Here is a 23,131-nt window from a genome sequence, read left to right on the forward strand (position 1 = left end):
GTGTTCTTTGATTCACAGTGTTTCTAATTTTGTTAGGTATAACAAAATACTTCTCTATTTTTACCTATGTTGCCTGTGCTTTGGTGTCAGAGCTAAGAAACTACTGCCAAATCCAGCGTTGTGAGGCTTTTCCTCTATGTTTCATTCTAAGGGTTTTATAGTTTCAGCTCTTACATTTATGTCTTTGATCCATTCTGAGAGGACTTTGCATGTGGTGTAAGGCAAGGGTCCAACTTCATTGTTTTGCATGTGCACATCCAGTTTTGCCAGCATCATTTGTGGAAGAGACTGTCCTTTCCCCACTGAGGGGTTGCAATACCTTTGTCAAATATCCTTTGACCATATACATAATAATTTATTTCTGGACTCTTTATTTCATTGATCTTTATGTCTGTATATCTATGCCATTCTGTAGGTTTGTAGTAAGTTTTGAGATCAGGAAGTGTGAGACCTCCAACTTTACTCTTTTCCAAGATTGCTTGGTTCTTCAGGATTCCTTAAGCTTCCACATTAATTACAGGATAGATTTTTCCTTTTCTGCAAAAAACACTGTTGGGATTTTAAAAGGAATTGTATTAAATAAAACTATCAAATTGTTTTAAAAAGTGTATATGTACCATATAGTGTATATGTACCACTATACATTCCCACCAGCAGTGAATGAAAATTCCAGTTATTCCACATCCTTGCCACTAGTTGGTATTGCCACTCTTTCATTTTAGCCATTCTTGTAGGTGTGTAGTGTTATCTTGTGCCTTTAAATTTGCATTTCTCCAATGACTAATGACATCTGGCATTTTCTCATTTATTTATTCACTATCTACATATTTTCCTTGGTGAAGTATCTGTTCAAAACTTTTATCTATTTTTCTGAGGTGTTTGTGTTCTCATTATTGAGTTCTAAGAGCTCTTTGTATGCTCTGGATACACGTCCTTAATCACATATGTGTTTTGCAAAGACTAGTCCATGGTTTATCTTTGTACTCTTAGCACTGTCTTTTCAAAAAGCATAGTTTTTGGGGTGCCTGAGTAGCTCAGTTGGTTAGGTGCCTGCCTTTGGTTCAGGTCACGATCCTGGGCCCCAGGATCAAGGCCCTCATTGGGCTCCCTGCTTCTCTCTCTCCCTCTTCTGTTCCCCACCCTCTGCTTGTGTTCTCTCTCTTCTCTCTCAAATAAATAAAATCTTAAAAAAAAGCATAAATTTTAAATTTCAATGAAATCCAACTTATGAATATGTTCATTATGTATTGTACTTTTGTCATATTTACAAAATCATTGCCCAATTCCAGGTTACTAAGATTAATTCTTAATTTTCATTCCTTTCTCTGTATTCAACTTTCTTATTTATTATATTTAAATTCAATTAGCCAACATAGAGTACATCATTAGTTTCTGACGTAGTTTTGAATAATTCATCAGTTGCATAAAACACCTGTGCTCACCACACCATGTGCCCTCCTTAATGTATTCAACTGTTTTTCTAAAGTAATTTTTGGGTATTTCCATCAAGCAGAGCCTGGCAAAGGTAAATTCTCATCTGGAAAGGCCTCTATTATATCTTCAAATCATATTTTAGCTAAGCAAATTACAGGCATTTCTCAGCATTCTGATTACTCTATTGTCTTCTGGCTTCTACAGCTGCTATGATGAAAAATTTTTGATAATCTAATTGTGATTTTTTTAAAGATAATTTTTTTCCTCAATGGTTTGAAAAAACTATTCTTTCATTTTGTTATATCTAATAATTATGCACTGAAATTTATTTATACACTTCAGGGCCTTTGTTTCCCAAATCTTTAGATTCATCTTTCACAAATGTTAGCCATCATTTCTTTGAATTTTGCTCTACTTTATTTCTCTTCTTTCTGGAACTCCTCTGAGGCATAGAATGAAACTGTTCATTCCACCTTTCATATCTCTTATCCTCTCTTTTATAGTTTGAGTCTCTTTTCTTGCTTTCTAGAGTTTAATAATTCTTTTAACCTACTTTTTACTTCATCCACTTAGTTTTTAAAAAATATCCTGATTTTTACTTAGCATTTTGATGCTTCTTCTGTAATATGCTGTAATTACTTGACATACTGAAGGTTCATTTAAAGTTACCTTGCTACTTCCTCAAATCAGTATCAATTTATGTTCATTAGTTTTTTTCTCTAGTGACAAATGCTTCCTTTGAACCTTCTGTTTCTCCTTTCGTCTAAGTTGTTTGAATTTTTCCATCTATATTGTAAAAAATTTCACTCACAGAAAATTAGAAGGAACAATATAATTAATATCCAAATTCTCTCTGCTTAGATTCTAAATGTTTTTTCATATTTATTTTCTCTAACATTTTGTTTTCTATCTTACCATTTGAAATGAAGTTTCCAAATTGACTGAGATAGAAGTAAGAATAGTGATTACTCTTGGAGGTGATTACTGAGTTGGAGGGGGCATGGGAGAACCCTTCTCAAGTTGCACTAGAAATGTTCTATATCTTCACCTGCGTGGCAGTTACACATGTATAAGGTCACTCTGTTGTACATTTGAGATTTGTATATTCTACTCTGTGTAAGTTTTATTTCAAAAAAGAAAAGTGGAAAAAGTTGTAGGTGTCATGACAATTTACCCCTAAATTTTAAAAAAATGTATTTTCTAATAAAGATATTCCACTACATAATTACATTCCTGTTATCATTTTCAGGAAAATTATTAATTCCATAATAACATAGTTAATCAACATTTGCCATTTCCCATAAAAAAATGCCTTTTATAGCTCATCCCTATCCTAGTTCCAAGCTAGGATCACATATTGCATTTGTTTACATCTCTTTAGTCTTATTTAGTGTAGAATAATCCCCAATTTGTTTTTTGTTCTCTGTGACAGTGACTCAGGCCATCTGTATTACAGAATGTCCAAATTCTGAATTTGTCCATTTCCTCATGGTACTTAACTTTTTCTTTTATCCGGTGTTTCTTGTAAAATGCAAAGTTCAGAAGCTTAACAACACAAATCATCTTTAGCAAGGATACTTCATAGATACTGTCATCCACTGAGTTTAAAATTTTAGGACCACCTAGCAGTTCTATTTGGTTCCTTCTAGAAGTCTTGTTGTTCTTAAGTCTTCTAATGCACTGATAAGCTCTTTACTTGTTTATTTTGTAACATGGGATTTTGAGTTTATCAATAGGCATTATCTCTGTGGATTCCACGAGACCTAGACAGGCCAAACAAGTTTTACATTTGCTCCTGCCTAGTGCCTCTCCAGGACCAGTTGTTGGGTTGAAAGATCCTGGACACCACCCATACCATGATGAGAACAGGTCTATAATGAAGAATTCAAGGGAAACTTTAACCTTTATCTGGACAGCTGAGGAAAACAGATAAGTTTTATTGTTATTTATGTATGCTGAGTAAATAGATTTTTCTTCTAGTTCACCCTTTTTCTGAGGGTAAATCTCTTCAAAGGTTCAGCTTTATGTGAGGATCTGAGATCCAACTACCTTGTGACACAGGCTCAAGACCTAATCTTACATCCCCATACACTGACACTTATATCCCTTTGTTTTTAAAGGTACAAACTGACCTTGCTGGAGGCCACTGCAGCACAGGTCAAACTTATTCCATGAAAATCCAGCATTACTACTAATGCTGTGTGAGGGGAAAAAAATTAAAACTACTTTGACTTCACTTGAATTTGGAAAAGGCTTTTTATTAATTTCAAAAATAACCACATACATTTTTTAAAGTAGTGATGTAGACAGGTGCATTATTATTAAATCCAATGACAGTACTTGTTGCACTCAAGGTTTATAGACCACCCATAAAATTGTGCAGATTTCCCTGCTTTAAATGTTACTTACAGAGTACTCTGTTCCAGTGGTAACACTAATGATCAACAAAAGTTATATATAGAGAGAAAAAAAAAAATCAAACACGCTAAAAATCCAACATTTGATAGTAAGTCCAAATAGGGGTTTCTCCAGGGCAAAGAATAAACTTACCTGACATATGATAGACAACAAACAAGCTCAAATCTTGAAATTCTTTTTGATTCTAAACTAGAACCACACTCCAATCTAAGTACAAGTTTGGCAGATAGTTAAAATGTCAAATCTGACACTAAACAAAATGTAATTTGTTCCACTTAAGAAATACAGACATTGGCACCAAATAATTATGTCTTTTCCACTCCTGGTTGAAATGGATGCTTCCATTTATATGACCATGGAGAGTGGAGTGGTATCATATTTCAGTTTCAACAACTACTCTTTCTGAAAAACACAACGAAAAAGCAATGATGATATTAAAAGTTGACTCACCACCGTCCTCTGTTTATTGGGTAGGAAGACTCTAACGATAGGTTTTTGTGGTGACTTGGGATTGCTCCGTGATATATCTGTGGGATTTTGAAAAACTGAAAGAGATGAAGGTAGCACTGAAAGACTAGAAGAGGAAGAAGATGTAACGGTGTCCGTTGATGCAGAGCTAGAAACAGAAAAATCAGTTCCATTCCCCAGGGATTCCAATAACTGTTGTTCTCGCTGTTGGAGGGCATCTAGTTTGCTGGTGTATTCTTCATAGGCCTATAAAATAAAGTAGACTTATGTTAAATCTGGATTTTTTTCCTGACAGTAACAAAAGGAAATAAGAAATTTAAGTCTGATTATAATCTCTTTATAATCTAACTAACAAGGTTTTAAATTAGAAATTACAAAATAAATGCTACAAGTATTGTAAATTAACTTCTACTCTTAATATGATAAATCTTTCGGATGCCTGGGTGGATCAGTGGTTGAATGTCTGCCTTTGGCTCAGGGCATGATCCTGGAGTCCCGGATCAAGTTCCACATCAGGCTTCCTGCATGGAGCCTGCTTCTCCCTCTGCCTATGTCTCTGCCTCTCTCTCTGTCTCTCATGAATAACTAAGTAAAAGCTTTTTAAAAAATTGATAAATCTTGTGTGATAAGATACTACACTGCACTGAGAAACTGACAAAAACATAAATGTCCGGAATATCCATGAATGTTAATTTAAAATTGCAATATTTAGAATGTTCTGGTCATATTGCAAATTACCTTCTAAACTGAGTATCTTACATAAGATAAAAATACTATAGACTACATCAAGGGACATACAATATTAAAATTTTATTTTATTTTATTTTTTTTCAGAAAACTTACAGGCATGTAAAGTTTCATACCTTTCTCCCCTCCAAAGAACAACAGAAAGACAGGCTGAAAAGGAGATGAGGTCTTAAAAAAGAGATTTATCAAAAAATAAGACTCAGGTACTGTGTCAGATCTCACCATTACTATCAAAATCTTAATAGAACTTTAAAGATGTATAATCGCCATCTTCTGAAATAGCTATTAGTTAAAATACTTTATTCTCTTCACTATGGATCCCTGATGATCCTATCAAATACTGCTTAGAAAATAAAATTTTATCTGATAAAGTGGTTTATACCCTATAGTCAAGAAATTTGGGGGCCATTATCCCATCAATTTTTTTTTCTACAAGTTTCATTTGACTAAAGCTACGAAGTCAAATGACCACATAAGATATCCTATTCTAGAAGTAAAGAATTTTGAAAACAGAGTGATACTGAAAGTAAAGAGATGGAATGAACTGGAATATATATGCTCATGGTTCTTTAAGGCAGTGGTAATCACTCTCCCCCACACCCCAGTTCACCATTTCTGTCTACCACCATACATAGATGCAATAACTACAAACATTTATAAAAGGCTACAAGAAAGAATCAAAGATTTTAAAATGGCACTTCCCGTCACTCAGAGCTTACTATTGGGCTGCAGAGAAGCAGGTAGATGTATTTTTATTTAAGTGTTATACATGAGAAACAGACAAAGAACATTCTTGATACAAGGTGACAATGAGGAAGGAAAGGGCCTTAAAATGTTAGCATTTAGATAGATGGAGTTAAGTGGGGGAGAAGAGAGTACTGTGTACAGGAAAATTCTGCCCCAAAATAAAGAGGTAGGAAATTTCAAGGCACAGAAGGAAAACAACAGACTAATATAATTGAATTCTATTCAATATTTGGGACATAGCAAGGGATCAATATATGCTTGTGGAATTTAAATGAAAAATCGCAATACAAGGAAACAATAAGACTGGAAAGGTACGTGAGAGACTAGCTTGTAGAAGGTGTAAATATCATGCTATGAAGCCTGAACTCCATTCCACAAGCAAGGGAGAATTATGAAAGGTTGAGGAGAATGAAGGAGAAATTTTATTTTAATAAAGACCACTGCACTTGCTATGCTAGATCTTAGAAAAAATACTAAACTGAGCCACTGAGGTAAATATGAGCCTAAAATTGCCTCTCCTTTATAGCCTACTAGCTGCCCTACTGATCCCAGAAACATTTCATAGCATCAGGGCATTACAACCAAGTCAATCCAAAATTTTCTAAGCTGTATTTTGATTCAGCTTTCAGTTCCAAGATCTAAGGCCATCTCTTTCAATATGATCCACTTTTTGAGCCTTTAAAAATCTGTCAATTAAGGGATGCCCAGGTGGCTCAGTCAATTAAGTATCCACTCTTGATTTCTGTTCAAGTCATGATCTCAGAGTCTTGAGATTAAACCCTACCTTTGGCTCTGCCAAGCATGGAGCTTGCTTAAGATTTCCTCTCTTCCTGTCCTTTCCCCCTGCACTCATACTCTCGTTCTCAAAAAAAAAAAAAAAAAATCAGTAAATTAATATACACTGAAAACACACGTGCCTGGCACTGTTTGGGGCTCAAACTACAAAAATAAAGACTGACACTTGGAAGAACATAAACATGCAGCCTACAAGATAAAAATTACCTCCTTGCATAGATCAAATCTTACTATCATCTTAGGCTAGTACATTTACAATACAAAGTTAGTCTTAGGAAAAGTAATACATGTAAACAAATTCAAAGAATGTTATCAAAATGTTAGTTAATTTGAATTTTTGAAAATATACTATTAATTTTTGAAAATATACTATTTCCTTCATTGTGGATTACAAGTTATTTTACTGCATTTATCAATAGCTCTTCTTTTCCTCAAGTACAAAGCATTTACTCAATTCTACCTTCCTCCATCCTCACAGCCACAATCAAGGCACTAGTCTGCCTTCTGTACATGGCTGGGCTCATTTCTTCCCATTATCTTTACTGCATTCAATGTGGATTTTAACATTCCTGCCTTGAAGTTCTCTAAATCTCTTATGTCTTACGGTATTTATTTTTCACTCTACCTTCCAGATCCAGGAGTTCCAAATGATGAGAAGATCTCAATTTGGAATTTCTCCTGTCCCTGAGCACATCTTCTTCTTCTTCTTCCTTTTTTTTTTTTAAAAAAAAGATTTATTTATCTATTCATGATAGACACCGAGAGAGAGGCAGAGACACAGGCAGAGGGAGAAGCAGGCTCCATGGCAGGAGCCTGATGCGGGACTCAATCCCGGGACCCCAGGATCGTGCCCTGGGCCAAAGGCAGAAGCCAAACTGCTGAGCCACCCAGGGATCCCCGTGAGCACATCTTCTTAAGTTTCCATCTCACTACATTAATCTGTGCACGAGCAACATTAATCCTTTCAAGTTTCTTAGAACTGAGCCTTCACTGTCTTAACTCCCCTACTTTGTGGCTCACCATTTCAATAATGCCACCAATAACATCTCTGATTCTCTGGCTAATTCTTACTCTTTTACCAAATTGCTTCTCAAATCCTAACATTCAATTACTCCATTCTTTCTTTCTTTCAGGTTAGTAAGAAATTAGTAAGACAAAGCCAATTAATTCCATCATCAATTCATGGAAATTAGTCCTTCACGCTACTACCTGAAAAATTTTACTTATTTTTCAGTATCATGATCTTACATTTTTCACTAGAATTACTCTAACCTCTTCTGTGCTTCTTTGGCTCCCTTCCTTCATCCTCCAATTTTTACTTTACTAAGGAAAAAGCAATAATAGCATAATAGCTTTATTTGTGATAGCCAAAAAAGAGGGAACTCAAACATCCAACAATTGATAAATGGATAAACGAAATTTGTATATACATACAATGGAACCAAAAAGAATGAATGCTACACTGAATGCTACATGCTACAACATGGATGAATTTTGAAAACATGCTAAATGAAAACAGCCTGTCACAAAATGCCACATCATGTATGATTCCATTACATGAACTGTCCTAAAAGGCAAATCTACAGAAATATAAAGCAGATTAGTGGTTGCCAGGGGCTGAAGGGAATGACTGCTAATGGGTAAAGGGTCTCTTTTTGGTGTAATAAAAATATTTTGGGGGCAACTGGGTGGCTCAGTGGTTGAGCATCTGCCTTTGGCTCAGGTTGTGATCCCGGGATCCTGGGATTGAGTCCTGCATCAGGCTTCCTGCGGGGAGCTTGCTTCTCCTTCCACTATGTCTCTGTCTCTGTGTCTCTCATGAATGAATGAATGAATGAATGAATGAATGAATAAATAAATAAATAAATAAATCTTTTTTAAAAAAGAAAATATTTTAGAATTAGTGATGGAATTGGTGATGACTGCACAACTCTGTGCACATATTAAAAAACTGGGATGCCTGAGTGGCTCAGCAGTTGAGTGTCTGCCTTTGACTCAGGGTCTGATCCCGGGGTCCCTGGATCAAGTCCCACATTGGGCTTGCTGCATAGAGCCTGCTTCTCCCTCTGCCTGTGTCTGTTTCTCTCTGTATCTCTCATGAATAAATAAAATCTTAAAAAATAAACAAACAAATAAATAAAACCACTGAATAGTATACTTCAAAAAAGTGAATCTTATGGTATGTGAAGCATTTCTCAATTAAAAATGGGAGGAAAACTAAGGATCTACTTTAAACAAATAGGAAAAAGAAGTAAAATTAAAAAAAATTTTATCATTAGTTCATTAAATTTATTCTTACTAACCTTCATCTCACAAGATACAATGAAATCTTGCAGACTACCCAAAAATGCTATTTAATGAACTGCTCTGCATTCCACAGGAAGCACCTTGCTTCTAGGATTCTTTCATTTTAATAAAATTTCTCTGCATTATCCTGGATTCTACACAGATTAAAGATCAAAAAGGCTGTCAGCATCATAATGATATAGCAGTTAAGAGCAGACTCTGAATTCAGAATGTCTAGATTCAGAGTATGGCTATATACTAATTGTGTAGCCTTAGCCAGTTATTGAACTGCGCCTGAGTTTCCTCATCTTTATAAAATGAAAATAAGTGTAACTCTTAGGGTAGGTTAAAGACTAAAGAATCTACTATATGCTTGGAACAGTCCCGGTATATAGCAGGAATTCCATAAATGTTAGGAGTTACTACTGTTTTCATCTATCTGTCTGCAGGGAACCCTAGTAGATAGATAGATAGATGATAGATAGATAGATAGATAGATAGATAGATAGATTGATTCTGTGGAAGCTAGGACTCAGTATGTAACACTAGATAAGCAGGGTGATTCCCCAAAACACTATTACTTTACTTCTGGAATTCAATATAAATCAGGACTTTACTACTAGAAGAGCATCTAACATTATATCTTATAAACAGAAGGGATTCAAATAATTTGTTGGTAAGTGAAGAGACAAAAATTGGGAGAAAAACAAAAAATTCTGGGAAATGACTTATCTTTTCTTCCTCATGATAATTTAAAAAGGGAACCAAAGATTAAAAAGACAAATTTGAAATTCTTTAGAGCACTATAGCTCATTTCACTATAGTTATCATCAAGGGAATCAACAGAATTTTAATTATTATTCATGTCGGTAGGAGAAAATCTAGAGCAACTTAAAAGCTTAAATAAACTTAAAAGTTTTTAAATTAGTACAAGGAGAAAAAGAAAAGAGGATTTCTGATCGTGATGTAGCTGAATTCACTCTATTCTGTTACAAGGAAGAGATGCTGGGATAGGTTAAGATTTATCCTCCTGTGGAAACATCAAACATATATGAAACACTATTTCTCATGTTAAAATGGTATGGAATGAAATAACTAGCATAACTTCTACTTGCCAGTGCTCAAACTAATCTGAAGGCAAATTGTGAACACCGGAAAAACTTCCACCTTTTAGCCTCTTATTTCAAGAAATGTACACAGTACTGGTGTAGGGATGTATGGAACTCCATTCCAGCTGATGAGATGTAAAGGAAAAGGCTTACAGGGGATTTGGAGGGAAAAACTTCCTCCTTGAAAGAGCTCAGAACACAAAAGAGCCTCTCTGATCCCGGGTTCCTGCTCTGAGGTGTCCTATGAAAGCATACAGATCTGCTGCAGTCATGACAGAAAAGCCAAAAGGATTGCAGAGCTCCACCCCAGCATATGACACCTTTGAGCTGTAGGACCAATGTTAAAATAATTTACTCCATGCTTCTTGTTATAGGAGAGGAAAATAAAATTCCTACTTGTTTGGGCAACTTGTGATTAGGTGTTTTTTCTTTTCTTTCTTTCTTTCTTTCTTTCTTTCTTTCTTTCTTTCTTTCTTTCTATTTCTTTCTCTTTCTTTCTCTCTCTCTCTCTTTCTTTTTCTTTCTTTTTTAAGATTTTATCCATTTATTCATGAGAGACACAGAGAGAGAAGCAGAGACATAGGCAGAGAGAAAAGCAGGCTCCCTACAGGGAGCCTGATGCGGTACTCAATCCCAGGTCCCCAGGATCATGTCCTGATGCCCTGGGCCAAAGGCAGGCGCTCAACAGCTGAGCCACCCAGGTGTCTTTTTTTTTTTTTTTCCTCCTTTGGTATTTTGTTTTTCTGTAGCTAAAAACAGCTGTAATTCTTATAGATCTCCTAGATTTATTCTCTAATTTTTCTCATCTTCCTCTTGTATTTTCCATCTTTGTTCTTATTCGCCTTTCTAGAGATTTCTTCATCTTACAACACTTACTTATATGTAGAGACAAACATACACATATATATTTATATTTTCTGCTTACTATTTTACTATTTTAATTATTTTAATTTAATACCAAAAGCTCTATCTTGTGCTCGATTAAGACTTTTGTTTTGTACAGTCGTGAAACAAAAATGGACTGTCTTATCTCTGTAAATTATAGTCATTTTCAGGTTTTCATCTGTTCTCTGCACTGCTTCTGAGTTCCTTTTGGCCATTTTTACTATTCCTGTTAGAAGCTTTCTTCCAATATTTGGTTATTCTTTATCTATCTATCGATCTATCATCTTTCTATTTATCTATCTATCTATCTATCTATCTATCTATCTATCTATCTGATTTTACTTATTCATGAGAGACATAGAGAGGCAGAGACACAGGCAGAGGGAGAAGCAGGCTCTGTAGAGGCAGTGTGATGCGGGACTCTATCCCAGGACCCCAGGACCATGACCTGTGCCAAAGGCAGATGCTCAACCATGGAGCCACTCAGGTGTCCCTTAGCTATCCATTTATATTTAAGACTTAAGAACTCCTAAGATGTCAATACTATCCAAAGCAATCTATGAATTCAATCTCCATCAAAATCCCAATGTGTTTCAGAAATAGAAAAATGTACCCTGAAATTAATATGAAATCTCAAGGGATACTGAATAGCCAAAACAATCCTAAAAAGGAAAACAAAGGGGATCCCTGGGTGGCTCAGCGGTTTGGCGTCTGCGTTTAGCCCAAGGCATGATCCTGGAGTCCCGGAATCGAGTCCTGTGTCGGGCTCCCTGCATGGAGCCTGGTTCTCCCTCTGCCTGTGTGTCTCTGCCTCTCTCTCTCTGTCTCTCATGAATAAATAAAATCTTAAAAAAAAAAAAAGGAAAACAAAGTTAGAGGTCTCACACTTCCTAATTCCAAAACTTATTACAAAGCTACAGTAATCAAATCAGTATAGTATAAATTGGCATAAAGTTGGACATAAATACCAGTGGAAAAGAAAAGAGCCCAGAAACAAATTCTCACATACATGGTCAAATGATTTTTGACAAGGGCACATATCAAAAGTTTCTATACAATGGGAAAGGATTGTCTTTTCAGAAAATGGGGCTGGGAAAACTGGATATAAACATGCAAAAGAATGAAGCTGAACCTTTACCTTATACCATACAGAAAAATTAACTCAAAATGGATCAGAAACCTCAACATAAGGGCTAATTATAATTATGAATCTTAGAGGGCAACAGAAAAAAAGCTTCATGACACTATATCTGGTAATGATTTCTGGGATATGATACCAAAAGCACAGGCAACAAGACGAAAAAATAAGTAAGCTAGACATCATCAAAATAAAAACTTTTGCACAAAGGATATAATCAACAGAGTGAAAAGGGAACCCGTAGAATAGAAAAAAATATCTGCAAATCATGTAATCATGTATCTAATTAGGACTGATACTTGAAATACATAAAGAACTCCCACAACTCAACAACAAAACAAACAACCCAATTTAAAAAATGGGTAAAGACTTAGACATTTCTCCACAGAAGAAATAGGAATGGCCAATAAGCACATGAAAAGATGCTCAACATTAGTCATGGGGAAATGCAAATCAAAACCATGAGATACCATTTCACACTCATTAGGATAGCTATTATATAAACACACACAGAAAGTGTCAGCAAGGATGAGGAGTAAAGGGAGCTCCTGTGTACTGCTAATAGGAATGTAAAAGACTGCTGATAAGGAAAACAGTATGGCAATTGTTTAAAAAATGAAATACAGAATTACCACATGATTTAGTAAGTCCACTTCTGGGTTTACAGTCAAAAGGAGTAATATCAGCATTAATCATGATAACAAAAAGGCAGAAATGATCAACCACTGGTATCCACTGATAGATAAACAGATAACAAAATGTGCAATATTATTTAGCCTTATTTAGCAAGGAAATTTTGACCTATGCTACAACATGGATGGACCTTGAAGACATTATGCTAAATGAAATAAGCTTGTCACAAAAGGACAAATGTTGTATAATTCCATTTATTTGAGGTTCCTAGCGCAATCAGACTCCTAGAGAAAGAAAGCAGAATGGTGGGTTTCAGTGGATAACGAGGAGACTTGGTTTCTCACTTAAGGGCCTTTAAGTATCAGTACCCAAAGGTCTTTCCTCTGGTCAACTTTCCCCAGGGAAAAATACTGTCATCTCCAGGCTGGCTCCTCTTCATAGTGTATCAAATGGTGTAAGTTCATTGTTTATTGCCTGTAATTTCATCCTCTGATAAAAATACAAGCTGCTTAAAGACAAAGTGGTTTTTCTGCTATATTCCTAAAGCCTAGAAAAGCATAAATATAAACAAGTACTCAATAAATATTTGAATGAATGAATCAAAAAATTATGGAGCACTCAATATGTCAAGAATGATGTTATTTTGCAATTATAAACTTAAGTAAACCTTGAATTACTACATGTGTGACAGTACTCCAATTTTACCAATGAGGTGAGGTACAGAAGGTTAGGTAACCTATCTGTATAAACTAAGGCACAGCTAGGATGCAAACAAAGGGCCTGTATAACTCCAAGGTCACTTATATATTATAGCACCTTCTACAGAGAAATTGTGTAGTGTTTGTCACTGAGAATAAGGCTCTACGGGCTCATGATATAATCTATGAGGTATGGTTTGCTGTATGTTGTCCTCACCAAATGTAATTTCAAGAGTAAAAAGCCTGAAAGAGTGAGTTTGGAGGGGGAAGTGAATCTCTGCTATACTCAAAACACAGGTACTGATGCAAATGTATTACAACTAAGCAGGAGGAAAATCTCCCAAGACAAAGAAATGGCTGGCAGAAAAACAGCTGGTTAAGTTGTCTAATTCTAATTAACAAAGAATTACTATTTTCACCAGGACTCTGCCTCTTTATGACTCCTGTACTTACGCTCCTCAGACATAAAAGTAAATCAGCAAGGAATATTAGAAAGTACACTAACTAGTCTTTAGAGGTATGAATTCGAGTCCTAGTACTGATATCTGGCAGAATGCTCTGGGATAAGCCATATGAAGAAGACAATAGTTTATTAATGGTTATTATCAAACTTCCAAATTTATTTTAGAAATGCAAACTTAACTTTTAAGATTTAATGTGCCCTTTAAAAGCAAGCAGATTACAAAATTAGAAATTTAGTTTAGGAGTCTATCAAAATACATGCCTAAAAAACTGGCATTTGAAAGCAAATGGTAACCTGACCATTTGTAATTTAGGGCTAGATTCCTGTATGATTAGTGATTACAGCTGAAACTAGCTTTTACAGAGACAGGCACTATGTGCAGTGGTGAGCAGCATAGGCTGTGAAGCCTGACTACTAGATTTCCTACCAGCATGTTCATCACGGAACCTGAGTGACTTACATGAGGAAACTGATGCCAGTAGTAACTACTACGTCATAGTATTAACAATTACTAACTACTCTCTAAATTTTACAATGATGCTCAAGGTTTGATACAAAAGCCTAAAGGTACTATTAAAACAGTAGAGCTAAGCAACTCTGAACTATTTATTTATTAAAGATTTTATTTATTTATTTATTCATGAGAGGCACAGAGAAAGAAGCAGAGACATAGCAGAGGGAGAAGCAGGCTCCCCACCGGGGTAGGGGGAGGTGCGATGGGGGACTCAATCCCAGGGCCCTGGGATCACTGCCCTGAGCCAAAGGCAGAAGCTCAACCACTGAGCCACCCAGACTTCCCTGAGCTATTTAAGTATTATAAATTACAATTAAGAAAGCAAAAACCAATGGGGGGGGGGTGTTCTGGAAAAAAGATATTTATAAATTTCACCCCATTTCCTAATATGGTAACTAGTTTCCTAACCTCCACAACTAAATGTTTTCCCTCTCTCTCTTTTTAAAATAAGTTTTTTATCAGAGTAGTATTTTTAAGTTTATACACCTCTTTTCCTTTACTCTGGATAATTTCCAACTTACAAAATACCACATATTACTGTAACAAGTAAAACAAAATTAAGAAGTATAATAAAGACAAATGTAATTCACCTTCCCCTTTCTCATCTCACCCTCTAAGAGAAACAATATTACCAGTACAAATGCTCATAAGTTCATGTTTTTATTCTCAAAATTATAACAGATATGATACTCAAAAGCTTACCTCCAGATATATTGATGGTGGATTATGCTCCCCACCAAACTTGTCCAATAGGGCTTCTATATGTTCCTGTGTCAACTTAATCATTTGTTTGATATTCCACACCTGAAAAATATTTTAAAAGAATATAAAAAAAATCATTTAGGATATGAATTAGAATATTTTTATTAAAATATTACAGTAACTGCCAATGTTCTTTGAAATTTAGGGCTTAGAGACCTGTGAGATAATTTAATATAGTAATTTTTCCTATTTATTATTAAACATCTTAAAATTCTTTTCTATACTAGAAATACAATAAATTCTCAACTGTAAAAATTCAAATAATACATAAGTATTCAGAATAAATGATGAAAATCTCTTTTTACCTACCCCATGTTCTTGGGCCCCTTGCCAAAAACTTAAGTGCTATTTTTTTTTGTGCTATTTTTTTTAATTAGGATGTTTGTTATGCATCCTTTCCACATTTTATCTTTTTATTTAAGTAAATATCATAATTCACACATATAAAATCTACAAATACATACATGTACAAATTTATTATATGTAAGAAATATTTTTAACATTTGCTTTTTTCACTCAACAACATGCCTCAAAAATTCTTTCAATGTCAATACATACATATTTTACTTCTTTAAAATGACTGTTAAAGGATAAAATAATAAAGTGGTTAAGTACAGATACATTCATTTGGTAATATTACGACACTGCTTATTTTGATGATCTTCAAACTTCAACAGCAATCTAATAGTGGGTGGACATGGATGATTTTAGGAGAAACAATTTCCAGATTCTCAAAGTCTTTATATATTCTTCCTAACTGATCTGTTTGAAAATTAGTTCTCTTTTTCTCCTTTCCCTTTAAAATCACATTATAATTCTCCACTCTATAAAAGAAAGGCAAAATTCTTAACCATCTCAAATCCTACTAAGGTGCATTGTTCTGAGACGTATAAACTTCAAAGTAACTGACAAACAAGAGGGAAAAATCGTTTGAGAGAAAAGAAGAGGGGAGGAGTAGGTAGTAATTAAAATCAAGACTTTATCAATGAAACAAATTCTTAGCAGGATTCCAAGCCTCATCCATTTACTTATCCAGCCAGCCAGCCAGCCAGCCAGCCTAGAATTCAGAAGTTGAATGGTTACAGAGTATAGGCACATATTACATGTTTCTTTTATAAGCCAGTTTTTTTTTTCCTTTGGTGAAGAATGAGTCCCAATTTACCTGAGTGGTTAGAGAACATGTTTTGCAATTACACTACACGCTAGATACTCTATGAGCTGCATAGAGTATGCGTTTAGATTCCAAATCTAAATCTGGAATCCTAAGGTATGACCAAAAATGAACAGCATAAATATAATATATACTAGAAATTATGGCCTTTTAAACTACTGCTATAATTTAAAAATGTACAAGAGAGAGTAGATAGGTGAACAAGGGGGCTTCAAGACGTTTGGTTTAATAATTCTCTTACTAGAGGAGATTTAGTTTATTCCATTTTTCTCCACTTCCAACAATGTTTCTTTTTTTTTTTTAATTTTTATTTATTTATGATAGTCACACAGAGAGAGAGAGAGGCAGAGACACAGGCAGAGGGAGAAGCAGGCTCCATGCACCGGGAGCCTGACGTGGGATTCGATCCCGGGTCTCCAGGATCGCGCCCTCGGCCAAAGGCAGGCGCCAAACCGCTGCGCCACCCAGGGATCCCCCAACAATGTTTCAATGAATAGTCCTGAGCTGCCGTTCTGGGCAAGGGTACAAGTTTCTCTTTTAGATATCAAGGCACAGGATTCCTGAATTCAAAGTTACGTGCCCTAAAAAATTTAATAAATGTGTCAAATCGTCTTTCAAAAGAAGAAAAGTACTAAGCCACACTCCCATTAAGAGGGTGTAAATACATCCTTATGCCCTTTTCCTCATAATTCCACCAACACTGCATATTACCAAAAGTTGAAACTTTTGCCAATCTGAAGGGGAAAAGGTGATCTTGTTGTTTACATTTCTATTTTCCAGAAAACTGAACATTTTTCATTTTCATTGGACATTTACATTTCTCTTTGGAAAATTCCCTATCCATATTTTTTATTCTATTTTTTTCTTGTTAATTCATAGGTACCCTTTTACTCTAGATATTTTAGATTATTAATCTTTATTCTCCTCTAAAAGTTACAATCTTTTATTGCTTTTCACTTTATGTCTCATTTGTCATACAAAATCTAGCTATTCAAAGTTTGGTCTATAGACGATTAGCAGCATAATCTTCGGGAAGGATGTTAGAAGCCCCATTTCAGACATACTAAACTTCGACAAAATGATTCATATTAAAATCTGAGAAGCAATGATAGAATTTTCCTTTTCTTTCTATGGTCAGAGATCACAACATTTTCCTTTATGACTCCATGGCTAACTTTTCATATTCCCCCAAAAGTGTTAGATGCCTTCTTTTCTGTAGCTATGCTTATTCCCCAGGTGATCTTATTCTATCTTGTGGTTTTATATGTCAAATATGAACTGATGAAGCCCAAATTTTTAAAGCCAGCTCTGTCCTCTCAACTCCAGATTCTTTTTGTCCAAATGCCTACTGAACATCTCTACTAAGAAAACGAAAAGACAACTCAAAATTAACATGTTCAAAGACTAACTTCTGATCTAACCCGCAATACCCCATTTTTTTCCTGTAGTCTCTTTATCTCAGAAAATGATACTCTTTTTTTTTTTAATGATAAACTCTTTATGATGAGTTCATTGCCTACCTAGGCAGAACTGCTTTTGATATCCTAAAATTGATTATGTTTTTTCATGTCTATTAGCTGCTTTAAGATCAGAAACATGCTCTATTCATCTTTTGTTTCCTTGTCATCACTTATCTTGGGTCTTACTCATAAAAAGTATTCAATTAGTGTTGAAGCTAAGATTCAAGCTGTCTCTTTAGGGTAAGAGAGAAAAAACTAATCCTAGTTTAGTGATTCTTTCCAGGCCAGCAAATTGAAGACTTTATAACCCACAGCTCTGCCCGCCCCCTTTTTAAAGTTCCATAGATAAAACTCATGTGCAGTTAGTGTAAAGAATCACTCCCTCAAGGGATGGAAGAGAGAAAGGAAAAAGAAATTGGATTAGAGAAGGAGAATGAGCATGAGAGAAATGAGGGAATGGAGCTGACTAAAACTGATGAAAATAAATTTTTTTTTGCAGGGGAATAGAAAATGATAGGTTTAGTGAGAAGGCAGGGTGAGATCATTAACATCCAGAAATATGATTTCTTTCTTACCTCTTCAAACAGAAGTAATTTAATATCCAAAAAATGAAGAAAAATCACTATGAGGTCTGGTTGAAATTAGAGAAGATGAGTCTGGGAGAAAAAATTATTTCAAATTTCCCCAGAAGATTAAGAGAAAGAACTTTGATGATACTTATAAAATAGAAATACATTAAAAAGTAGAATAAGGGGCACCTAAGTGGTTCAGTCGGTTCAGCATCCAGTTCTTGATTTTGGCTCAGGTCATAATCTCAAGGTACTGAGACTGAGTCCTGCAACGGGCTCTGTGCTCAGAGGGTGTCTGCCTGGGATTCTCTCTCTCCCTCTCTTTTGCCCCTCTCCCCTCGCTGTACTCGTGTGTGTATACACATGTGTTCACTCTCTAAAAATAAATTTTTTAAAAAGGTAGAATAAGATATTGTAAAACTAAGAGGAGATCCATAGTTTTGGCTTTAAGATGTTTTCTTGGAAAAAACTGAAGAAAATCTGTTTCAACAAATTAAAAACAAAAACAATTCAAGAAACGTACTAGAAGGGACGCTTGGGTGGCTCAGTGGTTTGGCGCCTGCCTTCAGCTCAGGGCATGATCCTGGAGTCCTGGGATCGAGTCCCACATTGGGCTCCCTGCATGGAACCTGCTTCTCCCTCTGCCTGTGTCTCTGCCTCTCTCTCTCTCTGCGTCTCCCATGAATAAATAAATAAAATCTTTAAAAAGGGGGGGGCGATACTAGAAGATCTCCTGTCCTATTTCATCTCTTTCGTGGACCACAGCAATTAAAACCATGTAATCGGTCAGCCCGGGTAGCCCAGCGGTTTATCACTGCCTGCAGCCCGGGGTATGATCCTGGAGACCCGGGATCAAGTTCCACGTCGGGCTTCCCACAGGGCGCCTGCTTCTCCCTCTGCCTGTGTCTCTGCCTCTCTCTCTTTCTCTATGAATAAATAAATACATAAATCGTTAAAAAAAATAAAACCACATAATCTTAGTAAACAATTGACCATTTCTAGGGACTTTTATTATCATTTTATTATTCATTATTATTTTATTATTATCAACAGGTGATAGCATATAAAAAAAGGAAAGTCTCCCAAATTCATTTTATGAAACTAGAATCTAGATGTCCAAACTTGACATAGAAAATATACAAAGAAAAAAAAGAACACAATAATCCAACCTGTGAGGATAGAAAAAACTTTTTTTTTTTTTTAAGAGAGGGAGAGAGACAGAGAAAAAGGCAGAGGGAGAGAGAGGGGCAGGGCAAGGGGAGAGGAAGACAGAGAATCTTAAGCAGGTTCCATGCCCAGCACAGAGCCCAATGCCGGGCCTGATCTCACAACCCTGAGATCATGACCTGAGCTGAAATCAAGAGTCGAACCCTTAAAAAAAAAAAAAAAAAAGAGTCAGACGTTTAAGTAACTGAGCCTCCCAGGTGGCCTGGATAGAAAAACTCTTGTTTTTTCCTTTTCCTATCCCTCCCTGTCTCCCTCTTGCTCTTTCTCTCAAATTAATGCTAGTCATTCATCAGCAATCCAGTAAAATAATACTTTTAACAAATCAAAGGAGAAAATTACAGGACTAGTCTAATAGATGCCAAAAAAACAAATGACTATTATCAAAGATAAATAATTCAATAATTAAAAATTAATAATTCAAACAGAGAAAAATGGGGATGCCTGGGTACCTCAGTGGTTGAGCGTTTACCTTTGGCCCAGGGCATGATATTAGAGTCCTGGTATTGAGTCCCGTATCAGGCTTCCTGCATGGAGCCTGCTTCTCCCTCTGCCTATGTCTCTGCTTCTCTCTCTTTCTCTCTCTCTCATGAATAAATAAAATCTTTAAAAAAAAGAGAGAGAGACATGGTTCTAAAGTTTCAGAAGAATTGCTACAAGAATCATCGTACTAGAAGCAAGAAGGCTAGAACATCATTTAGTGGAAAAGATTTGGAGTAATTCCTCTAAAATAAAAAACAAATACACCATCAGCTTGAGAAAGAAATCAAAGCTAATAAATTGTAGACCAAAATACAAAAAGAAGTTTCTATTGAGATGAGTCTAGAATATCTCAAAGCTTTAAGACAACACATATAAAAAGGAAGCATAAAAATGATAAAGATCTGAATTTTTAATAATATAGTCATTAAAATAAAACTTCAGTTGAAACAAACAGATTAGAGCTGAAGAAAGAATTAAAGAACTAGAAGAGAATTTAAGAGAAAATTAGCCAAAAGGTAGAGAAAAGTGAATGGAAAACATGAAAGACAACAGAATTAGTAAGTTCAGAAGGTAAACAATGGGAGAGATATCTGAAGAGAAGATGGCTGAAATTTCCCAGAACAACTGAAAATAAAAAATACTCAAGATACTTTTACTCAATACTTTTTTTTTACAATACTCAATACTTTTTTTTTAAATACTGAAGTACTGAATATTTATTGAGTACCTGCTGTATACCAGGCAAAAGGAACAGAAACAAACTGTCCAGAGTTACTTTTAACTCCTTCAGCAATGCCTGAGTCCTCATCATAAAAAACTCCACTCTGCTGATTTAGTATCCATTCACTCTTTGATTAATCTTCATGTACAGTTTTCTGAAGTGTACTTTCAAATATTGCATAGTGCTGCAGACCATTAAATATTCCAAAGACAGTCTGAAAGACTAAAGGAATTATCATCCCTTTTATCTCTCTTTGACTAAGCAGCAGCCAGTAAAGTAAAAACTTTCTTTTGGTGGCAGTGGAACAGTATGATACTTCACTGCCAGGTGTCCATTTTTAGAAAAAGCCAAACCACAGGGATATAAAAAACCACATACTATGCCGACCAGTGTACTCCTCAAAACACAATTTTCCTGGCTTATATTGCCTAAATACAAAGTATCTGTTACAAGGAACTTATAGGCGACTATAGTAGACAAAAACGGAAGTGTAGTCACTGATGCGTACGTCTTCAAAGCATCATGTTTAACCTTGAAGCAGTGTCTGAAAATGGGGTTGGCCAGTAATCCAGAGAAACTAGCTGCTGTTCCAAAGAAGACTGTGCCATATATATTTAAAGTCTTTTCTCTTCTAAGATATTCAATTTTTTTTTCTATGATTTCAATGACCATATGGGACCATAGGACAAGGAGTCCTATGTCCTGGCTATGACAGATAAAACTAAATCCACAACCATGCGGGTTGAAGTCAAAGCGCATAAAAGTTCTTAAAGTCAACCAGAGAGAAAAAAAAAATAAATTGGATAGCATATTTCATAACTTCTGGCTACTTAAAGAAGCCAGAGAATAATGAAATGACGTCAAGATGCAAATGAAAATAGCTGACAACCTAGAAAAAGGAAATTGAATCCAGAATAATGTAAAAGAAAGAATGGCATGGCAGCCTGATCAACAACTCCCCAAATATGTACGTTCTAAACCTCAAAACCCATACACATTACCTTATATACAAAAATAATTTTGCAGATGTAATTAAGTATCTCTTTTTTTTTTTTCTCCAATTAAGTATCTTGAGTTAGGGAGACTCTTGGATGGGCCCTAAATGTTATTACAAGCAACCTTATAAAATGGAATTGGAGAAAGATTTTATTACAGAGGGTTAGGTAATGTGAAGCTCTACCAGAGAGATTCGAAGATGCTACACTGCTAGCCCTGAAGTTGATTCCATGAATCAAGGAATCCAAGGAATGCAATTCTAGATGCTGGAAAGGGCTAGGAAATGTACTGTAGAGGGAGAACACTGTTTCTGACACCCTGATTTTGGTCCAGTGAAACCCACTTTGGACCTCAGACCTTCAGAATCATTAAGAAAATACAGTTGCAGTATTATAAAACACCAGGTTTGTGATCATTTGATACAGCAGCCACAGGAAATTAATATAAATGGGGAACCTAATAAACACAAGGGTAAATCTAAATAAGCACAGACTATTAACAACAAAAACAATGGTAACAACTACTGAGGGTAAATGGCCTACACTAAAGCATTCTAAGACCCACCTATTATTCAAGAAGAGGGATCCTGGAACATCATGTGCCAGACAGATGTCAAAATAACGCAGGAGTCAGCTTAAAAGGCCTCCTATTGGCTAAATTTGGAAGATTATCAGCAAAAATAGTAAAAACTATAATTAGCTACACTAGATTGCATGCATAAAATCTCACTAGTCCATAAATGTAAGAAGTGTGTATTGGGTGACATTTGCTACCACTGTAGGTGACTGTTACATCTTTAGAAAATTAAAAAAAAAAAAGAAAGAAAGAAAAAGAAAATTAAACATTAATGGAAAAGAATTATGTACTTATTTTTTTTTTCAGGAAAAATTCTACTTATTCCTATTTGGGAAGCTCTTTTTGCAAAAAAAAATCCCAGCTAATAGAAAATCAGGAAAGGATCACAGGAGGCTATTAGTTGAGAAGTTGATGAAGAAGAGTATATTCATATAGTGTCAAAGCATTTCCACACAGATTAAAGACAAAGGGAAACACACACCTTTACAAGGAGATGTGGCTTAGAATCATTAGTAGAGGGACAACTCAAAAAGTCCTCTTAATGTGATGTGACATAAGTGACACATTATCTATCACTCATGAAGTATACAAAAAAAAAAAAAAGCAAAACACTTATATAGAATTAAACCAAACTTTTATACTTAGCTTCTAGTTTAGAATAAATAACCAGGATAAAAAAATATGCTAAAAGCACCACATTCAAATAATCAGGGAATTAGAATATGGGACATTCTACAGAACATTTACCTTTCTCTCAGAAAGTCAAAGCCATAACATTCAAAGAAATTCAAAATGTGGGACATTGCAGGACAAGGGTCCTGGTATCTTTAATAA

At 35.3% G+C, this 23,131-nt stretch overlaps 2 protein-coding genes across 8 annotated transcripts in view; both read right to left on the reverse strand.

Annotated features, from left to right (window-relative positions):
• The window catches only part of BRAF (B-Raf proto-oncogene, serine/threonine kinase), a 175,907-nt gene that overhangs the window by 81,328 nt on the left and 71,448 nt on the right, over nucleotides 1–23,131 (reverse strand). For 6 of the 7 annotated variants that reach the window (XM_055334940.1, XM_055334939.1, XM_055334944.1 and 3 more), the window contains exons 2-3: nucleotides 15,038–15,139; nucleotides 4,303–4,566 (exon numbers count right to left, since the gene is read on the reverse strand). In XM_055334940.1, the coding sequence (XP_055190915.1) occupies nucleotides 4,303–4,566; nucleotides 15,038–15,139 (366 nt within the window). Of the gene's footprint in view, nucleotides 1–4,302; nucleotides 4,567–15,037; nucleotides 15,140–22,285; nucleotides 22,303–23,131 lie in introns of those variants that run through there. The other variant, XM_055334941.1, reaches the window with a different exon arrangement.
• Nucleotides 20,691–21,397, reverse strand: LOC129515849 (complex I assembly factor TMEM126B, mitochondrial-like). Its single transcript, XM_055334947.1, is given in 2 exon segments — nucleotides 20,691–21,013; nucleotides 21,016–21,397. Coding segments are annotated over 2 exon segments (537 nt in total). The 3' UTR covers nucleotides 20,691–20,858.

This window comes from Nyctereutes procyonoides, unplaced genomic scaffold (genome assembly GCF_905146905.1).
Source record: "Nyctereutes procyonoides isolate TBG_1078 unplaced genomic scaffold, NYPRO_anot_genome, whole genome shotgun sequence".
Lineage (NCBI taxonomy): Eukaryota > Metazoa > Chordata > Mammalia > Carnivora > Canidae > Nyctereutes > Nyctereutes procyonoides.